General features: G+C 52.4%; 1 protein-coding gene across 10 annotated transcripts in view; it reads right to left on the minus strand.

The window, feature by feature from the left end:
- The window catches only part of FOXN3 (forkhead box N3), a 447853-nt gene that overhangs the window by 253776 nt on the left and 171493 nt on the right, over nucleotides 1-22584 (minus strand). For 8 of the 10 annotated variants that reach the window (XM_042252852.1, XM_042252851.1, XM_042252846.1 and 5 more), the window contains one exon: nucleotides 20-576. In XM_042252852.1, the coding sequence (XP_042108786.1) occupies nucleotides 20-562 (543 nt within the window). In that variant the 5' untranslated portion in view covers nucleotides 563-576. Of the gene's footprint in view, nucleotides 1-19; nucleotides 577-4735; nucleotides 4834-5768; nucleotides 5958-22584 lie in introns of those variants that run through there. The other 2 variants (XM_042252849.2, XM_027972115.3) reach the window with 2 other exon arrangements.

Genomic DNA, 22584 nt, shown 5'->3' on the forward strand with positions numbered 1-22584 from the left:
TCCAGCCCCCGAGGCTTACCTGACTCCTCTCTTTGTCCACTTTCTTAAAACATTTATTCAAGGACAAATTGTGTCTCACTGAGTTTTTCCACCCAGTAGGTGCATTTGCAAAATACGGAAAGTGTTCCAAGATCCAGTTGTAGATGTCCTTGACGGGCAGGCGCTTGGTGGGCGAGTCCTCGATGGCCATGAATATGAGGCAGCTGAAGGAGTAGGGGGGCTTGCAGTTGGGGTTCTGCCTGGCGTCGTAGGGCACGTCGGAGTGGGCGGGTGAGGGCGGCGGGTCGTCGTCGGGGTCCTGGACCGGGCTGACGCTGCGCAGGACCGAGTCCCCGAAGCTCTTGAGCAGGTTCTTGCTCTCGTGCAGCCAGTTCAGGTTGGTCAGCTCCTCATCCTCCATGGCCCCCTCCTCTAGCCGGGTGTCGGGCAGGGGGAAGTCGAGGTCATCGTCTTCCTGCAGGGCCTTGGAGAAACCGCTGCCCCGGTAACGCTGACTCAGCCCGCTGGAGACGCTAATTCCTGAGCTTTCCGGCTTCTTGCTGGGAGGCATGACTGGACCCATTTACGTGAAGGCTCCTGAAACACAGGACACAGAGAAGATGAGTGGGGATCCGACGGCAGAGAGGCAGCCGCAGCGTCCCGCCCCGCCAGCTCAGTGGGCTCCCTGCCCCTCAGAGATGCCCCCTCACCGGCCCGCCAGGAGCAGCAGGAGCCGCCCGAGCCACGGTGGGCGACTGGGGCCGCCGGGCCCACGCACGGGGACCCGACCGCCCGCAAGGGCAAGACCCAGGACGTTCGCAGCGCCCTTCAGGGGCTCCTGCCTCGCGAGAAGAACTGGACGGGAGTGGGGATTGGGAGGCCACCACACCCAGCGGTTAGGGTCAGGAGTCAGGGTCAGGGTCAGGGTTAGTCCTGGGGACCCCCTGGCTGTCCTGCGGTAGCTGCTCAGCGCTCCCACTGCAGAAGCTGCAGGTTCCATCCCTGGTCGAGGAACTAAGATCCCCTTAAGCTGTGCGGCAAGGCCAAAAAAATAAACAAGGCCCGCCTGTGTAACAGCACAGGGGAACAGTATGCCATATCCCGTGATAAACCGTAACGGAAAGGAGTGTTAAAACCAATACATGTCACGTGTAAAATCTCTTCACTGCACACCAGAAGCTAACGCAACACTGTAAATCAACTGCGCTGCAGTAACTTTAAAAAGGGGGGGAGGGGGATCCCACAAGGCCGTCTTCCTGATCCACGAAGCCTCTCACCGTGACCCTAGGAAAATCAGTTATTTCCTGCCAGCCTCTGTTTACCTGCTTTACATGAAAATGTACACGATTATTTCGAGCCTCACAATAAACACCACTAAATAAGTGTGGCCACAACCCAGGTCACTTTGGGTGACAGGTCTTACTATTTACCTTTCTCAAGGAAACAAAAAAAGACACACCTGAAAGCTTAAGGCCTGCTGTTTCAGGTTGAGTTCAGTTGTTTCCGTGCGAAGACCATCACAACTGCCTGGGAATTAAAACTGGCTGTGGTGAAAACCACTTTAGTAGTGTTCTATTTGATTCCCCTCCCCCCGCAAGTCATGACCTAAATCTACAACTTTAATAACATTTGGCAAGTCTAAAGAGTGATGGCAACCCACTCCAGTATTCTTGCCTGGAGAATCCCAGGGACAGAGGAACCTAGTGGGCTGCCATCTATGGGGTCGCACAGAGTCGGATACGACTGAAGCGACTTAGCAGCAGCAGCAGCAGCAGCAAAGAGTGATGCCAAATTATTCTGTGGATTCAAAGTGGAGGAGGAAGCACAGTTAATTTCGTTGGGACACTACACTCTGAACAAAAAAGTGAGCGCTGTCAGACACCACGAAAATAAAGAGGAATGTGAAGATGAGCCATCAGCTGAAATTAAAATCAGTGCAAAAAGTCAGGAGAGCAGCCAGGAGCTTCAAGAGAGAAGGCAAATCCAACAAAAACTGCTAAGGGTTCTATTCTGCTCCTCCCCCATTTCTATCAACAGCCTAGCACAGGAGGGAAAATATCTGAGGAGGAAAGACAATGGGGGTGACAGGTCCACACACAGGGTGACCCCGCAGCTACAAAGCACGTGCATCCCTCGAGCGAGACAGACCGAGAGGCAGAAAGAAGAGGAAGAGGAGGAAAGGTCTCCCACCCTCCCACAGCGTGCTGGGTGTAAGAAGGCTGGCTGTTTTATCGTCCACCCCAGCCCTGGGCTTCCCTGGTGGCTCAGACATTAAAGAATCCACCTGCAATGCGGGAGACCTGGGTTCAATCCCCTGGAGGAGGGCATGGCAACCCACTCCAGGATTCCTGCCTGGAGAACCCCATGGACAGGGGAGCCTGGTGGGCTACAGTCCACGGGGTCGCAAAGAGTCAGCCATGGCTGAGAGACTAAGCACGGCCCTCCCCGCCGAGTAACACCATGCAGGCTACTCAGAAAAAAAGAAAAGAGAAACATGAGCGCAGCGAAAGCAAAGCTGGGACCATTCCGCGGCTCCGAAAGCTCACTGACACCACGCCTAAGACAACTGCCACTTCAGCTGGGGGAGCTCTAGGAAGCATGTGCGGGGCACTGGGGCACTGGAGACCCAAAGGCGCCTGAGAGCTGGTGGCGCCACCCCCACTCCACACCCCCCTACCCCTGGGAGACGCAGGCTGAGGGGAGGCCAAGGTGGACGGGCAGCCTGCAGACAGAAGGCCTGGGCGGGGGCCGGGGGGCTCTCTGGAGCTGCCCTGAAACGTCCAACTGTTAGAAGAGAAAAAGTTTTCACAGGCACCAAAGTCCCATGGAAGCAGGTAGTTCAGATACCTCGGGTGCGTCCACAGGGAATATGTTTTTCATCAAATAGGGAGGCTACTCTGAGTAGTACAGGATACCTATTAAAGAATCATCTAGTGTTTTCAATTTGGAGGTAAGACAGAGACCAGCTTGATACTGCTTTTACAGTCTTTGTAAACAAATCAAGGCTAGGCTTGTCCTCTCAAAGTTTTCACAGGACTCCCCTCATCAAATGACCTAATTTTCTGATAACAAGGAATATCCACACAGTCGAGTACAGAAGAGGAAAAAAAAAAAAAATGACCCAGCCGCTGAAGTCAACTTTAGCTCCACAGGAAAAAACTTTTATGTCTCCTGAGCTACCAAACAGGAAAATTATATCATGGCTGACAGTAAAGTAATTTAATTGCACTGTTGCTATGACAACATGCTTCTCTTTCTTTTTGATTTGCTTGTCAGTAGCTTCCCAAACGAACTAACATGCTACTCTCCATGCTTTCTTTTGTTTTAAACAAACACTGCCAGCAATACGGTTTTCTCAGGAAAGCGGCGCTGCCCAGAGGAGAAGGTTCAGGGGCTCAGCACCCCTGGGTCGCTCGCAGGCTGTGTGTCCGGTGGCCCCTATGCTGGCCAGCTGTTAAGTGCACCACCGTAAATCCACATTTCACAGCGACCGCATCAAGAGCTGCTGACCGCTATCTTTCCCAGAAACCACACTGAGGAGTTCTCCATTATGATCTCTAACGACATAATTCGCCAAATCTTTTTTTTCCTACTATTCTTTAGAAGCGGGGGGGGGGGGGGGGGAGCGGGGAAGAATCCAGATCATGTGAGTCTGCAGTTCAGCAAACATTTTCCATCGGCTGCCAGTAAGGCTGCTCGCCGGATCCGCAAATGTCCACCACTGACCTCCTTACAACTTTTCGGTTAGCTATTGGCTACGTTCCGCAGAAGCACACCTTCCTGCTTGTTTGCGACTTGCTGGGTTTCGTTATCCTTTTTTTTTTCTTTCCTTTTTTTCATGGAGAAAATGCAGCAGAAAAGCTCATTCCTTGCCCACTGCCAGAGGGCTGCAAATAACTGACAAAGGCATGACTGGCCCAGCTCCGAACAGATGGTCAACGCGAACTTTAAAAAGTTGAGAATTCACCCCCGCCCCCCCCAAACCGAGCAGGGCAGTGGCGAGTTTGGGGTGTTGGGGGGGGGGCGGTACCCCCTCCGCGCACGCGCACACGCGCTTTGCTCCCTCGCCGACGGTCCATGTCAAAAACATTTCCAGGGGACCTGCGGGCGCGGCGATTGGCGGCGGCCCGCGTCCATCAGCGGCGTTGCCGGGCGACGGGGAAACCGCTCCTCGCCCCGCCGGCCCGGCCCTCCGGAGCCCGCATGCCTTCACTGCCGGTCAGACGGCACCAGCCTTTCATCGGCCGCCCCGGGCCCGAGAAACACATCGGGGGAAGCCTGCCGCCCCCCAGCTCCTCCGGGGCCCAAGGGGGGCTTCAGGGAGGGGCCGGGGTGACCAGGACTCGGGCCTCGGGAGACTCTGCCGGTGCCAGGCTTGCACAGTCTGGGGGTGGGGGTGGGGGGGATCTTTGTTAGGAGCCCGTCTCTCTTCTGGGGTCTCCCCTCGATCAGCACCCCCAGCCCCGGCCCGGGTCGGGGGTCCCGCCGATACCCCCAAGTCCGTCCCTTTTTTGGGGAAGTCGGGGCACCGGGGAAAACAGCCCGCACGTCGGGGCCAGGAGCCTCTTCGCACTGGGCAACTTCCCCGCGGCTCCGGGGCTCCCGTGTCCCCCGCCGGGCCGGGCCCCCCCAACCCCGCGGCCCTCGCCCCCGGGGACTGCGCAGCCCCCCGGGGCGGCCGCCTCCGGGACGGTCCCCCGAGCGGAGCGCGCGCGCGCGCCCCGAGCCCACCGACCCCGCGCGGGCGCGCACTCACCTGGCCGGAGCGGGGCGCGGGGGCGCGGGGGCGCCGCGGCCCTTCAGCGGGAGCCCACAAACTTTGGCGGGCGCGCGGCGGGCATGGCTCGGGAGCCCGGCCGAGGGCGCGCGGGCGCGGCGCTGCGAGCGCGGGGCGGCGGGCGGCGGGGGGCGGCCGCGGGCGCGGGCGGCAGGGGCGCGGGGGTCGCGGCGCGGCATGGGACCTGCGGCCTCCGCCGGGCGCGCCGCGCGTCCTCCCGCCGGCCCGCCGCTCTCCCCGCCCCGTCCCGCCTCCCGCTCGCCTCCGCCGCGGCGAGAAATTGTTTCCACTGCAAACAAAAAAAGGCGACACATGACCAGGCGGGAGGCGGGGGGAGCGGAGGGGAGGGCCGCGCGCAGGGGCGGAGGGAGCGGGAGAGACGGAAAACGTGGGCCGGGCCGCCAGCGGCCGGAGGCGCCGGGCGCGGGCCCGCCGGGGCGGCCCCTGCCCGCGCCCCGGGCGCACGGCCGGCCGGGCCCCCACGCCCTCGGCGCTGCCCCGGCGCGCACGGAGCCCGGGCCGCGCGCACGGGCTGCCCGCGGGGCCCGCGGGCTGGAGGCGGCGGGCGCGGCGGGCTCTGCGACCCCGAGCAGCCGCGACCGTGGGCGGCGGGGCTGGCGGGGCGCGCGGCCTGTCCCTTCCCTGCGCTCTGGCCACGCGGGCGGCCGGGCGCTGCGCCTCTGGCAACGTGTCGCCGGAACGCTCCTACCCCATCCGCGCGCCTTACATGGCTCGAAAGTAAAAATAAAAAGAATTACGATGCGGGCGAGGCTTGCGAGGGGGAGACGAGATTCCACTGCTCCCCAACTCCGGCGCCCTGGCGGGACTCCCGGGGCCGCCCCGGCCCTCCTCCAGCGGCCGCCCCGTGCCCCCGGGAGGAAGGGCACAAAGGCACTGCCGCCTCCCGCCCAGGGGGCTGCCCCTGGGGGCTGCCCGCCGGCGTCCGGCTGCCCGGGGAGGGAGGGTGGCCATTCCAGGTTACAGAGCCGGAGGCCCATCCTGAGGGCCAAACCTTGGGGCCTCCGGCGCGTTGTGCCCAGCTCCCTGGCCGCCTTCTGAGCCTCCAGCGAAAACAAGGCTCCGGTCCTCCACGCTTAGAGCGCTCGAGCCACACCGACAAATCGCAGGGCCGCCACTCCGAGTCTTCAGGCGCCTCCGAAGCTGGGCCACCCGCCTGCTGCAGCTGCACCAGGCAGCCTTTGGAGGGACAGAAAGGGGAGTCCCACAGGTCACCCTAGTGGCGACATAAATAAAAATAGGGCTGCACCCCGGCTCCCACCGCCCCCTCCCACCCCCTGAAACCAAGTCAGTAGATTCCTCTACAGAAGGAAACACCAGTCGCTGTGGCCACCTCTCCCCGGCTACCTGAACCAGAGGCCAGGCCCTTTTGAGCGCTTGGAAAACTGCAGAAAAACCAGTGAGAAGGCCCTCCACCTTGCAGTACCTTGTAACTTAGCCAAAGGGGGCGAAAAATCCCACGGGTTTCTGAAACGTTTTAATTTCCAAAGATTAAGGGAACTCCAACCCATGTGAGGAGTCATTCCCCTTCTCAGCTACAAGATGGTGGGTGGTAAGTTTTCAGCAGGACACTCACCAGCAGGCCTTACTGCTTAGCCGTTGGAAGGGAAATCCCACCCACCTGGGAGGTGATTCAGCCCTGGCCCGGGGCAGGGGAGGTCACCCGGCCCCACCTCTTTAATTACCAAGCACTCTGTCTACCCCAAGTCACTAAGCAAAAGGCATGTGGCAAGAGGGGCGAACTAGGTGTATCCCAAGTCCTGAGCGGGCGATTCTAAAGGTCAGAGGTGGTGGCACAAACAGGACAGGAGCTCAGTCTTGTGCGCGAACCTCCATCCGCCTGTCAATCGGGGGAGGAACCAAGAGACCCTGGTCCAGACCCGGGCTGGCTCCAGCTCAGTCCGGTCACTGAGTCGTGCCCGACGCTCTGCAACCCTATGGACAGCAGCCCGCCAGGCCTCCCTGTCCGTCACCGACTCCCGTGCTGGCTTGGAGAGGAAGAAATGGCTGTCCTGGGTGCCCCTCTTCCACACCCGTCCCCGCCACCCAGTCCCCACCGCACTCGCACAGACCTCTCTGCGGGAAGCAGGGGCAGCAGGCGTTCCCAGCCCGAGCCCTCCCTTCCTGCTCAGCGCTCAGAAGGAAGGGCCGTGAGCACGTGGCTATTGCATAAGGGCCGTGTCTGAACCAGCCACCCGACGAGAACCAAAACTTAGAGACGAGCGAGCTCTGGGCCAGGAGCAGCCCTGAGTGGCGGGCGGAGCCAGGGAGGGAAGCTGCCTTCCCCGAGCTCGCCTCTTTCCTTTTCGTGGCTTCTCGTTGCTTCCATTCTCCAACGTGTTTCCGCATCTCTCCCGTTGCTGGTGAGAGGCGTGAGAAGGTGTGGTGCCTGCAGAGGGAGGGGTGTGTGCGCCAGGTGGCCCGTCTGTCTGAAGGGGGCACCCAGATGTTTGCTGAAAACCAGTGGGAGGCTGAAAGGGGTCTGCCTATCTTGTCACTCCAGAGACCCTTGGCTCTGGGAGCTGCTCCAGGACAAAGGAGGCCAGGAGCCAGATTTGCTCAGAAACAACCTCATTCTCGTTCCCTTCGTGAGCTTTCGGGAAACACCCTTGAGCCTGAAAAGTCTCAGAGAAATGGGTGGAACTGTTTAAAGCACTGTTTTACAAACAGAATCCTATGTGCGCTCTAGAACTCACTTTGGGCACCACCTGGTCCCAGACTGGGGACGATGGGACCTTCCCACAGCCCCACCTGGGCTGAGAGCATTAGGGTCTGGGAGTAGGAGGATGGGCTGCCAGCCCAGGCAGGCCCCAGTCCTGGTGGGACCCCCTAGTCCTCATGGGACCCCAGGTTCCTCCTCTGTGGAGACGAACGACCCCCCCCACCACCCTTGGTTTTCTGCACCTTCTTATCCAGCAAGGTCCTCTGCCCTGGACCCGTGAGGTCCCTCCCCCATCCCAGGTTATTCAGCCAACCTGATTACTTCTGTAAAGCCCCGGGATCCCGCCTGAGGCTGGAACATCGGAATAAATGCAGCGGGAGAGGGCTGCTTATGAGAAGGCCCGCGAGCACGCTGCGACACTCAGTCAAATGTCATATGCATGGGCTGCAGCCCGCCAGGCCCCTCCGTCACGGGATTCTCCAGGCCGGAGTCCTGGAGTGGGCGGCCACGTCCGCCTCGGGGGAATCTTCCCGCCCCAGGGCTCAACCCCGAGTCTCCCGTCTCTTGGCACCGGCAGGTGGGCTCTCTACCACTATTGCCAGCTGGGAATCCCCGAGGGAATGTCCCCTGAGGGACAGTCAAGCATGAGGAGGAATCCGAGGCAGGTCTGCAAAGAGGGTCTTCTCAACAGGATCCTTCAAACTGACCAGGGAAAAGGGTACCCGAGTGGGAGGCTGAGTCAGCTCGAGCTGCAAAGCTGGCCGAGGGGAAGCGGAGCGTCCTCAGACGGTCCCCTCCGGCTCCTTCCCTCTGAGACCTCGCTGTCTTCCCTGCTTTGCTCTGTGTGTCTGGTCCCCTCTCCTCCCTGAAGGCCAGCCTCCTCTGCTCACTGAGGACCACACACGGCTGCCAGCACCAAGGGCAGGGGACCTGAGAGCCAGCACCCACTGCCTGCGACCACGTCCGCCTCCCACCATGCCGTTCAGGTTCCCAGGGGAAGAATCACACCGGCTTGGGCTGATTCGGGTGGACCCTTCGCCGCATCCCTCCCTAACAGCGGAGACAGAAGGCTTGGTAGAACCACCTGGATGACAGGACGCAGGAAGAGAGGGGAGACGGCTGTGGAAGGAGACTGTCTGATGAACACAGGCCCCTGTTTGACTCGCAGAAATGGGGAAGGGACGTTCCAGACCTGAGCTTCTCAGGTAGGGATGCCTGGGGAGCCACCGCGGTGGGTCGGGAACCTCCTGGGCCGGACACAGCTGTGTGCATTTTGAGAAAGCACCCCAGCACAAACTGCTTTTAAAGCCAGGACGAATGAATGGCACGCGTACACTCCTCACCGGTGACTCGACGGTGTCAGAATATCCATTCATTCCCTGGACACCGAGTGCCCACCGAGCCTGTGGCATAGTTAAGTGCCAGGGATACAAGGCCTCTGTCCCTTACAGAACAGGCCTATTAGCGGATAAGCATGGAAACATCCCATCACAAAACTCCTTGAATGCGAAGGTGAGCCATTTATGTGCAGGAATCAGAGGGCAAGAACTCACTGAGTATCTCTGGATCCAGAAGTTGCTCTGTCAGGAATATGCATTAAAAAGAACAGCTTGCCTCCAGTAGGTGAATAAGTCCTAGAGCCCTCATACAGGGCACAGGGATTACAGACGACAGAACTGTATTTATAAGCATTAGACCCGCTAAGTGACTAGATCGTAAGTATTCCCAACACTAGAAGAAATGCTCATTATGTGACACAGAAATTAGCTCACACGGTAATGGCGATCGTGCTTCAGTATAGACGGCCCAAACGAGCATGCTGCACGCCTCAGACCCACGCGTGTTACAGGTCAAAGATCCTTCAATTTTAAAACAGAAGAATGGGATCATGGATCCAAGATAAGACTGGGGAAGGGAAAGGAAGAAATGGAAGGCCAAAATGGAAGGCAGCAGTCCTGTTACCGGCTCAGTGTGTCCGACTCTCTGTGACCCCGAGGACTGCGGCCCGCCAGGCTCCTCTGTCCATGGGATTCTCCAGGCAAGAATTCTGGAGTGGGCTGCCATTCCCTTCTCCAAGGGATCTTCCCAACCCAGGGATCGCATCCACGTTTTGCACGCTGCAGGCAGATTCTTTCCCATCTGAGCTGCAGGGAAGTCCACAGCAATCCATACACAAGGCTTCCCAGGTGGTGCTAGGGGTAAAGAACCTACCTGGCAAAGCAGGAGATGTCAGAGAAGAAATTCAGGTTCAATCCCTGGGTCAGGAAGATCCCTTGGAAGAGGGCGTAGCCACCCACGCCAGCACTCCTGCCTGTAGAGTCCTATGGTCAGGGGTGCTTGGCAGGCTATAGTCCACAGGGTCACACAGAGTTGGACACGACTGACGTGACCGAGCACAATCCATACTGAACAAAACAAAGGTTATCTTTTTTAATGTTTCTTAATTTAAAAAAACGTTAAAATATTAAAACAGTAGTTTCCTCTTGGTGTTAAGAGTTATGGGATAATTTTTGTTTCGGGCTTCCTCTTTCCTACTTGTCTGTATGTTCCAGTTTTTCTGCAATAAGCACCTAACACATTTATAATGTTCTAATGAAAATCACTGCAGATGGTGATTGCAGACATGAAATTAAAAGACGCTTACTCCTTGGAAGGAAAGATATGACCAACCTAGATAGCATATTGAAAAGCAGAGACATTACTTTGCCAACAAAGGTCCCTCTAGTCAAGGATGTGGTTTTTCCAGTGGTCACGTATGGATGTGAGAGTTGGACTGTGAAGAAGGCTGAGCGCCGAAGAATTGATGCTTTTGAACTGTGGTGTTGGAGAAGACTCTTGAGTCCCTTGGACTGCAAGGAGATCCAACCAGTCCATCCTAAAGGAGATCAATCCTGGGTGTTCTCTGGAAGGAATGATGCTAAAGCTGAAACTCCAATACTTTGGCCACCTCATGCAAAGAGTTGACTCATTGGAAAAGACTCTGATGTTTGGAGGGACTGAGGGCAAGAGGAGAAGGGGACGACCGAGGATGAGATGGCTGGATGGCATCACTGACTCGGGGAGTTGGTGATGGACAGGGAGGCCTGGTGTGCTGCGATTCATGGGGTCGCAAAGAGTCGGACACGACTGAGCGACTGGACTGAACTGAAACTCAGCATGTTGGCCCGCAGCCCCAGAGTTTCAGATTCAGTATATCTGAGCTGGGGCCTGAGAATTCACATCTCTCACAAGCTCCCAGGTGCTGCTGCTGGTCCAAGGACCACACTTTGGGAACCACTAAATTAGAGAACAGTCAGGGAGTCTGGAAAAATATGAATGTAGGAGAGGCTTCACAGGAAGAACCAAGTGAATCCATCAAACGACTGAATATGATAGGAGATGGAGAGATTATGGTCAAAGATAGCTCCGTAATCATGGGTCGACTAAGTCTCTCTGAGTTAACATGTGAGAATGCCATCCACAACAGTGAGCTAGTTCCTCGCTTCCTTCCCTCCTGTGCAGAAGGAAGAGATACCCAGGACCACAGCTGGAAGACTTTCCATCTTTGGGTGAGTGCTGAAGGCTTGACCGAGCATTCTCTGGGCTTCCCGGTCATCCCCTCCTGGGGTTTTCCTCTTGTGCGTTCTTGGCGTTTATATGACAGATGCTGATGAGCAGAGCCTAGAAAAAGGCTCATTAGATTTTCTCCAGCAGGGATGAGAGTCAGGAGGCTTATCTGAGGAGGGACGGGAGGCTGTGGAGTAAGGGAAAGTACCGCTGACCTCCGACAGGGACATTCCATTAGCGCAGGCTCCAGAGCGGAGCGCACCACGCCACCTGCGAGGGGCAACAGGGAAAATACCGAACCTGTCAGCTCCTCTTCAAGCACACACAAAAGTGTGCTCTGATGATCCAGAATCCAGATGTCGTCAACTCATCCAGTCAGAAAGTACTTATTCATAAGCATCTGGCTACGCTGTGCCCTGCACTGTATGGAGGGCACTGGGGGAAGTAAACGACGTGCTGCTTGCCCTCAAGGATGGGGAAGCCCAGGCATGCTCCTGCTGGTCCAGTGCTAACACTCCATGCTCCCAACGCAGGGGCCAATCCCTGGTCCGGAAACTAGATCCCACATGCCTCAGTTGAGAGTCCCCGTGCCACAGGTAAGACCCTGTGCAGTCAAATCAATAAATATTGGGGGGAAAAAAAAGATGGGGGAGATTCAGTGAGCATTTTTGAAGCGACCGCAAACACGAACAGAGCCTAATACCAGACTACAGCTGATGTGGCTTAGTAGCCTGGGACGATGTTTGTATTCTCACTTCACCACATACTAGCCGGGTAACCTTAATCAAGGTATGGAACTTCTTTTTCTCCACCTGGTTTCCTCATCTTAAAATAGTGTGGGGGGAGGGGGAGGGGCGGGGGGGACGGAGGACACACATAAGACCCACTTCGTAGGGTTGTGACGAAGATCAAATGAGTGGGTGTTCATAAAATACATACAAGGGTGAGTGCCCGGCACCTAGAGGTAGTTTTGTTAAGTAAATAGATCAAAAGGAAAATACTGACCCATTTGAGTACAAAACAATTCAAACTTGGTATGTAGGACCAGAGGTCATGAATCAAGTTCAAAGACAAAAAGATTTTTTTAAAAAAACAACCATTTGTCGTACATAGGAAAAAAGGTTAACATTTTAAATCTATAACTCTTACAGCTCAATGAGAAAATTATCACCCTGATGAGAAAAGGGACAAATTCACAAGAGGAGAAATATAAATGGAAATACACCCATGCAAAGATACACAACTTCAGTTAAAATTTAAAAAAAAAGGAAATCACAGGAATGCCGATTCAAGCAATTGTGAGAGCTCATTTCATCTATCAGATTGGCACAGACTTAAAAAGAATAAGCATACCAACGTCGGTGGGGGTGTCAGAGGAACATGATTTGGTATAACTGTTTAAGAGGAACGTCTGATGAGCTGAATTAAAACGTAAGTGAGCATGGCCACTGACTCAGTTTCCATCTTCTAGGAATTTATCCTAAGGAGATACCCGAGCAAGACAGGAAACTTCCCCACCAGCCCGCCTGCCCCCATGAGAGAATAAGCACCACGGCACCAGATTCATGCCTATTTTATTCAGCGACGGACTCAAGCCCTCACTCCAGCGTCTGACACACAGAAGACACTCAGTCAATATGTATTGAGTGAGGGCACTGAAATATGCAACAGCGTTTTCTGCAGAATTTTGTCAGGACGTTGTTTAAAGTTCTGGAAACTTGGAAGCTGCCAAAAAGGAGACTAGAGGTGTTAGAGGTATGCTGTCAAATTACACGGGCCACACTCACCCCTGTTCCCCTTGTGCCCTTCTTTCTGCATTTCCCAGTCATTTTAAGCAAAGCTTCCCCTTTTCTGAATCACGTTCACATTCTTATACACTGTATGTGTGAAACCATTTGCAAACATTTCATAATGTAAGAGTTTGGGGGAAAATAGATATGTTGGCAAAGCTTTTGACCAAATTGAAGCATTTTGTGATCTTTTCAATCAGAAGGGACAAAATGATCCCTTTCTGAAAAGGCTGGTGCTCCCAGCAAATAAGAGAATTGCTAAGTATAACAAATATTATACCCTGCGTAATGGGGTCTGTTGTCTGGCTGGGGGAAAGCTTTCAATTTATTGGTCTTGGGTATCAAACATTTTCCACAAACTCTTACATAGGTTCAAAGACAAGGAAAATACTCCTGAATTAAGAATTTACTCTGTTTCCAGATGGATGGTCTATAACAGCTTATGCTTCTACAAGACCAAGTGTGGTTACATCTTTTTTAAAGGTTTTATCAAACCCAATAGAAAAATCTGTGCTGAGCTGAGGCACTCGGCGTGGCCAGAACTACTTCTCCTTCTCCGCAAATATTCCCTGCAGTCAGAAGCCTGCCCTAAAAGAGGCTGCCCCTCTGAGTGCCTGGATTCCATTTCAGTCCAGTTCAGTTCAGTTCAGTCACTCAGTCGTGTCCACCAGGCCTCCCTGTCCATCACCATCTCCCGGAGTTCACTCAGACTCACGTCCATTGAGTCCGTGATGCCATCCAGCCATCTCATCCTCGGTCGTCCCCTTCTCCTCCTGCCCCCAATCCCTCCCAACATCAGAGTCTTTTCCAATGAGTCAACTCTTCGCATGAGGTAGCCAAAGTACTGGAGCTTCAGCTTTAGCATCATTCCTTCCAAAGAAATCCCAGGGCTGATTTCCTTCAGAATGTACTGGTTGGATCGCCTTGCAGTCCAAGGGACTCTTAAGAGTCTTCTCCAACACCACAGTTCAAAAGCATCAATTCTTCGGTGCTCAGCCTTCTTCACAGTCCAACTCTCACATCCATACCCGACTACTGGAAAAACCATAGCCTTGACTACACGGATCTTAGTTGGCAAAGTAATGTCTCTGCTTCTGAATATACTATCTAGGTTGGTCATAACTTTTCTTCCAAGGAGTAAGCGTCTTTCAATTTCATGGCTGCAGTCACCATCTGTGGTGATTTTGGAGCCCCTAAAAATAAAGTCTGACACTGTTTCCACTGTTTCCCATCTATTTCCCATGAAGTGATGGGACCGGATGCCATGATCTTTGTTTTCTGAATGTTGAGCCTTAAGCCAACTTTTTCACTCTCCTGTTTCACTTTCATCAAGAGGCTTTTTAGTTCCTCTTCACTTTCTGCCATAAGGGTGGTATTATTTGCATATCTGAGGTTATTGATATTTCTCCCAGCAATCTTGATTCCAGCTTGTGCTTCTTCCAGACCAGCATTTCTCATGATGTACTCTGCATATAAGTTAAATAAGCAGGGTGACAATATACAGCCTTGACGGACTCCTTTTCCTATTTGGAACCAGTCTGTTGTTCCATGTCCAGTTCTAACTGTTGCTTCCTGACCTGCATACAGATTTCTCAAGAGGCAGGTTAGGTGGTCTGGTATTTCCATCTCTTTCAGAATTTTCCACAGTTTCTTGTGATCCACACAGTCAAAGGCTTTGGCATAGTCAATAAAGCAGAAATAGATTCCATTTAGCCTCAGCCAACTCTCAGTATGCAGTTAAACACTGAATTAGCAAATACTGCTCCTAGAGGAGATCTAAGGTTAGGTTCCTGTGAGCCACTGGTCACCACCTGCTCTTTAACTGATCCGAATGTTATCTTATTTTCTCTGATTGCACTCAGAGACACCTTATGTAACATAAATACATATTTATATATATGCTGATTCAGTGACTTTGATCTCACAGCTACCAGCACTTGAACTCATGTCTAAACAAAGCTTATCAAACACCTGAAAAGCTAGTCTTTTGTCCAGAAGGCAATCGGCCCCCTGGCACACAGAAGCACAAAGCAGTCCTGCAGCACTCTGAGCGGGACTGTTTCAAACCACAGAGCCGCCAGCACACAGCGCACATACAAGCTGACACTGGAGAGACGCTTCACAGGACGCTCGCCTACAGCAGGACAGCGGACGCAGAAACGGGGAGCGTTGCTTCGTTCCGTCTCAGCTGCGAGCGTGTGTGCCGGATGACACTCTGCACGCATCCAGGAAAGACGGCGACAGCATCACAAGTACTGATTTTGTGATTACAGATAAATTTTAGCAAGTCCTTAAAAACCTCTTAGGGGTCAAGGATATAGAGGGCCGGAGCAGTGGGGCGCAAGAAAACTTGTGACCAGAAGGGGTAAGGAAAAAGGGAACTTTTAAACTGAATGAAAAAGGACAAAGCTGCAAAAAGACAGAGTTCAGCGTGTATGTCATAATCAGTGAAGTATGGTGTCCCTTCATCACAGAAAAAAATTCAGCTAGCCCTGAGTGTCAAGCAGACTGTCGCATGCCTTGCGAGGCAAGGACCTTAGCTTTTACTTCTCTTCTGCTCATAGTAAGTGGCATTAGTAGTAATCAAAAATATCGATCACTTAGGGGAAAAAAAATGCTCTTTTCTTCTCCCTCTCTTAACCTGGTATCTATTCACTACATCGCTCAGTCACTAAGTCATGACCAGCTCTGTGTGACCCCATGAACTGTAGCCCGCCAGGCTCCTCCGTCCATGGGATGCTCCAGGCAAGAGTACTGGAGTGGGCTGCCGCTTCCTTCTCCAGGGGATCTTCCTGACTCGGGGATCGACCCCGCCTCTCCTGCACTGGCAGGTGGGTTCTTTCCCACCGAGCCGCCTGGGGAGCCCGTCTAATAAGTGTACAGATTAGTAAAAGAAAAGCAGCAGCATCGACCCTTTTCTCCGCCAGCATTTTTAAGAGCATTTATTGTTTCCCTCTCTGCCTCAAGTACACCAAGTACCTCAGTCTCGTGGCTTTTGGTGACTAGGTCTGCCAAAGTCCTAACCATGTCAAGAAATAACTTCTCTCAGTTTACTTTTTCAGAGGGATGTGAAAGCACCATAGAAGCTCCAACTCTGGGGAGCTCCCTGGACTCTCTGGGGAACACTGCATAGAGGGAAACGATTACCAGCACACTTCCCTGCTGGACAAAGTTCTTTGACAAAGAGAAGCAACTTACTTAGTTTATTACGACAGCCAGCCCTGAAGTCTCTTCTCTACTGGGTAGCGCGGTTCACCTGCACGTTCAGGTTTGAAAACCCTCCTCCTTCCCAAAACAGCCTCTCTTGTGCCTTTGCTGTTATGATTCAGATGCAAACACAGCGTGCCCAAAGAGCGTGAGGCGTGAGTGCACCCGCAGGTTCCATCCCGTACGGGGGGCGGGGCGAGACTGAGGAGGAAGCAGTCGCATGCATGGCTGTCTTTCTGTGGGTGCACACCTCATTTCTCTATACTCTGACATGCGACCCTGACTGGCTCCGAGGATTTGGCCCCTGGACAACCAGGCGTCCTTTCTGCATTGGCATTTCTTCCAGAGAGGAGCCCTGAGCAGCCTTTCCTCTGTGCCTACCCAGTGCTGGGCCAGCTGGCTACCGTAGCTAACGTCAGGGGCCTCAGCTCGGGGGGCCAGGCAGTTGGCTGAGACTCCCTGTGCACACATCCGTGCCCCGGGATGGAGTCAGAGGCGGTCAAGGGCCAAGGTGGGCATGCCACGGAGCCCTGGACTTCCAGATGGAGTCCAGTCCCAGAGTGTGGACGTCAGAGCTCTCTGGAGGCTCCCCCAGCCAAGGTCAAAGGGCGGGATGAACGTCATGACACTGGTTCCAAAGAAACTCCAGCTGCTCTTGGCGCGCAGGCTCATCCTCCCTACGTACCAGCCTCCCCACCACCACCACAAGTCTCCAAGGGCACGCTGAGGAGGCAACTGCAACCGTTCAACTTTCTCTTAATGACCTAGAACTGGGAGGATGTAGAGCTGGGGAAGAAGCAATGGGCATTCCCAATGATATGGCTGGGCTCCTGAAAGGCCATCTGGTCGACCTCTTTGTAGGAAAAACACGGTTCTTTGGCCTTGATAATCCGGCCGGGCAGATTTGCTGGAATCAGTTTCTTCAACCACACACACCCACGGCACATGGATGTTGCGGACTTGAACGATGAAAACCTCCAAACTCCAGTGACATCTCCCGGCCTGCAGCGCCTGCCCCCATGTGATAGCCCAGCTCAGCCGTCCTGAGAGGACTCCAGAGCTCATCGCTGCTGGAGAACCTGAGTGTCAACCGGAGCACAAAGGGAATCATACACGGGAGTTGCTAGGGAGGGAAAAAGCTCACTCCATCCACTGCACTCTCTCTGGCAGACACAACTGAAAGATTTTTTTTTTAATCCCCAAAAAACTCATTTAAACTGGGGGTGCAAAAGGCTTCTGCAACGTAAGCATCTCCGGGCCGGTGCAGGGAGAGAAGGGGAAGGTTTCAAGGAGACACAAAGGCAACACTGACCTGAACGGGGAGCAGACTGGCCGGCGACAAGGCAGCCAACTGCCGAACTGCCATTCCGCTCGGCAGCTGAGCAGAAGACTCGCGTAACAACAGCCACGAAACTCATTTAAAGTCTGAAAAGGTGACTAATGAGCTCATTCACGCTGCCTATAAATTATTCACTACAACACTGATCCCACTCAAGACAAACAGTCAAGTAAACTTTAAACACAGACACCACTGGCCTCCAGAGAAGAGCGAGTTACGTCTGTAAAACTTTCCACAATAAGGGGCACTTGTCTCTCCCTCCGTCCCTGGTCACATTCATTCTTCTGGTTACTTTTTTTTTTTTTCACTGCCTTTAATCAAGTTTAAGCAGACACAGCTGTTACACATTTATTTCTCTGTAGAGTTTTTTTCCATTAGTTATTACGAGCAATCATGATGCTCTAAAAATAGCAGCAAATTATATTCTCTCGAAATTGAAGGCTGACCTTAAAATGAAGCCCAGGTCTTCGGAAAGAATATTCAGACGCACATGTTGGGTGAGTGACAGCCCCGCACAAAGGCGAGACAGAAGAGCATCTTCCCCTCTCGGAGAGGTTGGCAACTGGCTTCCAACTTTCCCTAGGCTCCAGTGGAAACGGCTTGTTTTAAAGCCTCACAAGACAGAACCTGCTTCCAGTGGTCATATTTTGGTGGAGATTTTCATGAAAACTCAAGGAATAAAAGGGGAAATGTCTCACTTTGGCTGCTCAGCGAAGATAAACCCAGCAGCAGGCTTGTTGGAAACCCACCACATTGCTGCACACTGCTTCCAGCTTCCTGTTTAATATTAAAGAAAGAATTTCAGCTCTTCTGTTTTTACAAACTCTGCTCTTTGCAGCTACCGTCACCACTCCAAGCATTAGGGCTCTGGAGAAGTAGTCCTGTATTTTTCAAACCTTTTGTGTTTTAAATCTTAGTATCTATTTCCAAGATGCAGTAAGAGTTAAAGAGGTTCAAATCTAATTGTTTTTTTTTTTTTTTCAAAAACAGTCCTCAAATAAGTACTTACATTAGTTCTTGGTCAGATCACTGAACATTATGTATTTTTAAACTGCTTTGAATACTTTGAACAGGAGCCACAGAAAAGCCACAGAAAACGCTCAGAGTCAAATACCGCCAGATGGAGGTTCTGAATAACCAAAAGTGAAAGCAGAAAGGTCGGAGGCTCGGTTGTGCTCTGTGCACACCTCGAGATTACAGGGCGAGGAAAAAATGAATGATTCCCCGGTTGTAGGCAGAGGAAGCTTGCATAACATATGAGAAGCACCCCACGGAAGGCCGACGAGACCCAGGCTTGAACTTCAGCCTGAGCCCCGGCCAAGCTGCGTCTCCATTTAAGGAAAACCTTTCCCGTTGTTTTCAGTTTCTAGCCCGTGAACTAAAGACTGGTCCGGCCATTTCCGCTGTCTGAAAGGGCAAAGCAAGTTTTTCTTTTCACAGTGAGAGGAGTCCTGCCATATTGACAGCAACATGCTTGGCTGCCTACCGACCGCAGTCTGGGGGTCCTTCGTGTGTTTTGTGTGATTTCACCCACGTTCCTGTGTCGAGTAGGAGGCCATTCTTTTGGTCCTCTGTGCACCAGAGTTCCTGCAGAATCGCTGCAGTCGCCGTTGTCTGCATCACACGTGTGAAAGCCCGATTCCATCCAAAGAAATGGCGACGTCTAAACTGGCATCCTGGTGAAGTCTCGGTGTCTCTACAGCTCGCCACTGACTAGATTCCTGTCACCTCTCTGTGGAAGGGCGGGGACAATGTACGGCTTTGAAACCAAGCCACAGGGGGCCCTTCCCTAGTAACAAGTCTGACAGGCTGTGCCTCTGCCCTCATTGGCGGGAGACCCACTGGTCCAGAGGCCCTCCTTGCAGCTCCTTACGCCTCGCTGTCCTGAGGCCCAAGGGACGGGTGGCTTTGCCTGAGGATGTCCAAGGCACCTGAACAGCAAAGGCCACAACAGTGGACACCAAGCGCCCAGTCACTGCGACCCGAAGAGCCACCGGCACGCAGAGCACCAGCTCTCCCACGCGTCCTGCGTGCCAGGCACCAAGCCAGGAGCTTCAGCGGCAGTATGTACTGTGCTCTTCCATGATCCTGCCCAGGGAGGGGCTGTCCTCCTCTTTTACAGGTGAGGACACGGAGCTTCAAGAAGTTAAGTGATGAGAGTTCCCTGGTGGCCTGGTGGTTAGGATTCGGGGTTTTCATTGCCGTGACCGAGTTCAGTTCTGAGTTGGAGAATGGAGATTCTACAAGCTGTGTAGCACAGCCAAAATATGAAATAAATAAAGTAACATAAAATAAAGAAGTTATTTGCTGGTGGTGAATAACTGGTGCTAAGAGCTGGAATGAAAAGTTAAGACCACAAGTCTTTCTGGCCTGCACAGCCCATCGTCTCTGGCACTGACCTTGCCCATTGAGGGTATCCAAGATCTAATTTCCAAGCTCACAGAAGACAGCTTCTTGCTTGCAATCTACCTCTCGAGCTCCTTAGTCAGGGCGCTTTGGGTTTCTGTGATTTGGTTTTTGCGTAGTCTTTTTCAAATAGACCACTAACCACGACACTCTACTTCCACAGGCTTAGCTCCTGACGCCTCCACAGAAATGGACATCGTTCAATAAACGACAAACCTATCTACAAAATACCGAAACTCCCGGGGCACATGCCAGCACCGTGCTCCTGGCTGAATTATAAAGCACGAGGTTTAGGGGAAAAAACACGTGACAGTTGACAACTCCAGAGGCCAGGCCAAATCTGCCCCATCTCCCCCTTGGATGGACCCTCAGAAGGGACAAGCAGTTAGGAAAGCATCTAACCAGCAACGCAGGGAACAATCCACTCTTTCTCTCCAGTCCTCATCGTCAGCTCAGTTCAGTTCACGCGCTCAGTCGTGTCCGACTCTTTGCGACCCCATGAATCGCAGCACATCAGGCCTCCCTGTCCATCACCAACTCGCGGAGTTTACCCAAACCCATGTTTATCAAGCCGGTGATGCCATCCAGCCATCTCATCCTCGGTCGTCCCCTTCTCCTCCTGCCCCCAATTCCTCCCAGCATCAGGGTCTTTTCCAATGAGTCAACTCTTTGCATCAGGTGGCCAAAGTATTGGAGTTTCAGCTTCAGCATCAGTCCTTCCAATGAACACCCAGGACTGGTCTCCTTTAGGATGGACTGGTTGGATCTCCTTGCAGTCCAAGGGACTCTCAAGAGTCTTCTCCAACAGCACAGGTCAAAAGCATCAATTCGTTGGCACTCAGCTTTCTTCACAGTCCAATCCTCACATCCATACATGACCACTGGAAAAACCATAGCCTTGACTAGACAGACCATAGTCGGCAAAGTAATGTCTCTGCTTTTGAATATGCTGTCTAGGTTGGTCATAACTTTCCTTCCACGGAGCAAGCATGTTTTAATTTCATGGCTGCAGTCACCATCTGCAGTGATTTTGGAGCCCCAAAAAATAAAGTCTGACACTGTTTCCACTGTTTCCCCATCTATTTCCCATGAAGTGATGGGACCGGATGCCATGATGTTCGTTTTCTGAATGTTGAGCCTTAAGCCAACCTCTTCACTCTCCTCTTTCACTTTCATCAAGAGGCTTTTGAGTTCCTCTTCACTTTCTGCCATAAGGGTGGTATCATCTGCATATCTGAGGTGATTGATATTTCTCCCAGCAATCTTGATTCCAGCTTGTGAGTCTTCCAGACCAGCATTTCTCATGATGTACTCTGCATATAAGTTAAATAAGCAGGGTGACAATATACAGCCTTGACGGACTCCTTTTCCTATTTGGAACCAGTCTGTTCGGTTCTAACGGTTGCTTCCTGACCTGCATATAGGTTTCTCAGGAGGCAGGTCAGGTGGTCTGGTATTCCCATCTCTTTCAGAATTTTCCACAGTTTATTGTGATCCATACAGTCAAAGGCTTTGACATAGTCAATAAAGCAGAAATAGATTTTTTTTCTGGAACTCTCTTGCTTTTTCCATGATCCAGTGGATGTTGGCAATTTGATCTCTGGTTCCTCTGCCTTTGCTAAAACCGGCTTGAACATCTGGAAGTTCACGGTTCACATATTGCTGAAGCCTGGTTTCGAGAATTTTGAGCATTTCTTTACTAGCATGTGAGATGCGTGCAATTGTGTGGTAGCTTGAGCATTCTTTGGCATTGCCTTTCTTTGGGATTGGAATGAAAACTGACCTTTTCCAGTCCTTCAGCCACTGCTGAGTTTTCCAAATTTGCTGGCACATTGAGTGCAGCACTTTCACAGCATCATCTTTCAGGATTTGAAATAGCTCTACTGGAATTCCATCAACTGCACTAGCTTTGTTCATAGTGATGCTTTCTAAGGTCCACTTGACTTCACATTCCAGGATGTCTGGCTCTAGATGAGTGATCACACCATCGTGATTATCCAGGTCATGAAGATCTTTTTTGTACAGTTCTGCTGTGTATTCTTGCCACTTCTTCTTAACATCTTCTGCTTCTGTTAGGTCCAGACCATTTCTGTCCTTTATTGAGCCCATCTTTACATGAAATGTTCCCTTGGTATCTCTAATTTTCTTGAAGAGATCTCTAGTCTTTCCCATTCTGTTCTTTTCCTCTATTTCTTTGTATTGATCGCTGAAGAAGGCTTTCTTATCTCTCCTTGCTATTCTTTGGAACTGTGCATTCAAATGCTTCTATCTTTCCTTTTCTCCTTTGCTTTTCTCTTCTCTTCTTTTCACAGATATTCGTAAGGCTTCCCCAGACAACCATTTTCCTTTTTTGGATTTCTTTTCCATGGGGATGGTCTTGATCCCTTTCTCCTGTACAATGTCATGAACCTCTGTCCATAGTTCATCAGGTAACTCAGATGACCGTTATATCTACTACTGCAGGCAGGAATCCCTTAGAAGAAATGGAGTAGCCATCACGGTCAACAAAAGAGTCCAAAACGCAGTACTTGGATGCAATCTCAAAAACGACAGAATGATCTCTGTTTGTTTCCAAGGCAAACCATTCAATATCACAGGAATCCAAGCCTATGCCCCAACCAGTAACACTGAAGAAGCTGAAGTTGAACATTTCTATGAAGACCTACAAGACCTTTTAGAACTAACACACAAAAAAGATGTCTTTTTCATTATAGGGGACTGGAATGCAAAAGTAGGAAGTTAAGAAACACCTGGAGTAACAGGCAAATTTGGCCTTGGAGTATGGACTGAAGCAGGGCAAAGGCTAATAGAGTTTTGCCAAGAGAACACACTGGTCATAGCAAACACCCTCTTCAACAAC

Source organism: Ovis aries, chromosome 7, assembly GCF_016772045.2.
Source record: "Ovis aries strain OAR_USU_Benz2616 breed Rambouillet chromosome 7, ARS-UI_Ramb_v3.0, whole genome shotgun sequence".
In the NCBI taxonomy this organism is placed as follows: Eukaryota; Metazoa; Chordata; class Mammalia; order Artiodactyla; family Bovidae; genus Ovis; species Ovis aries.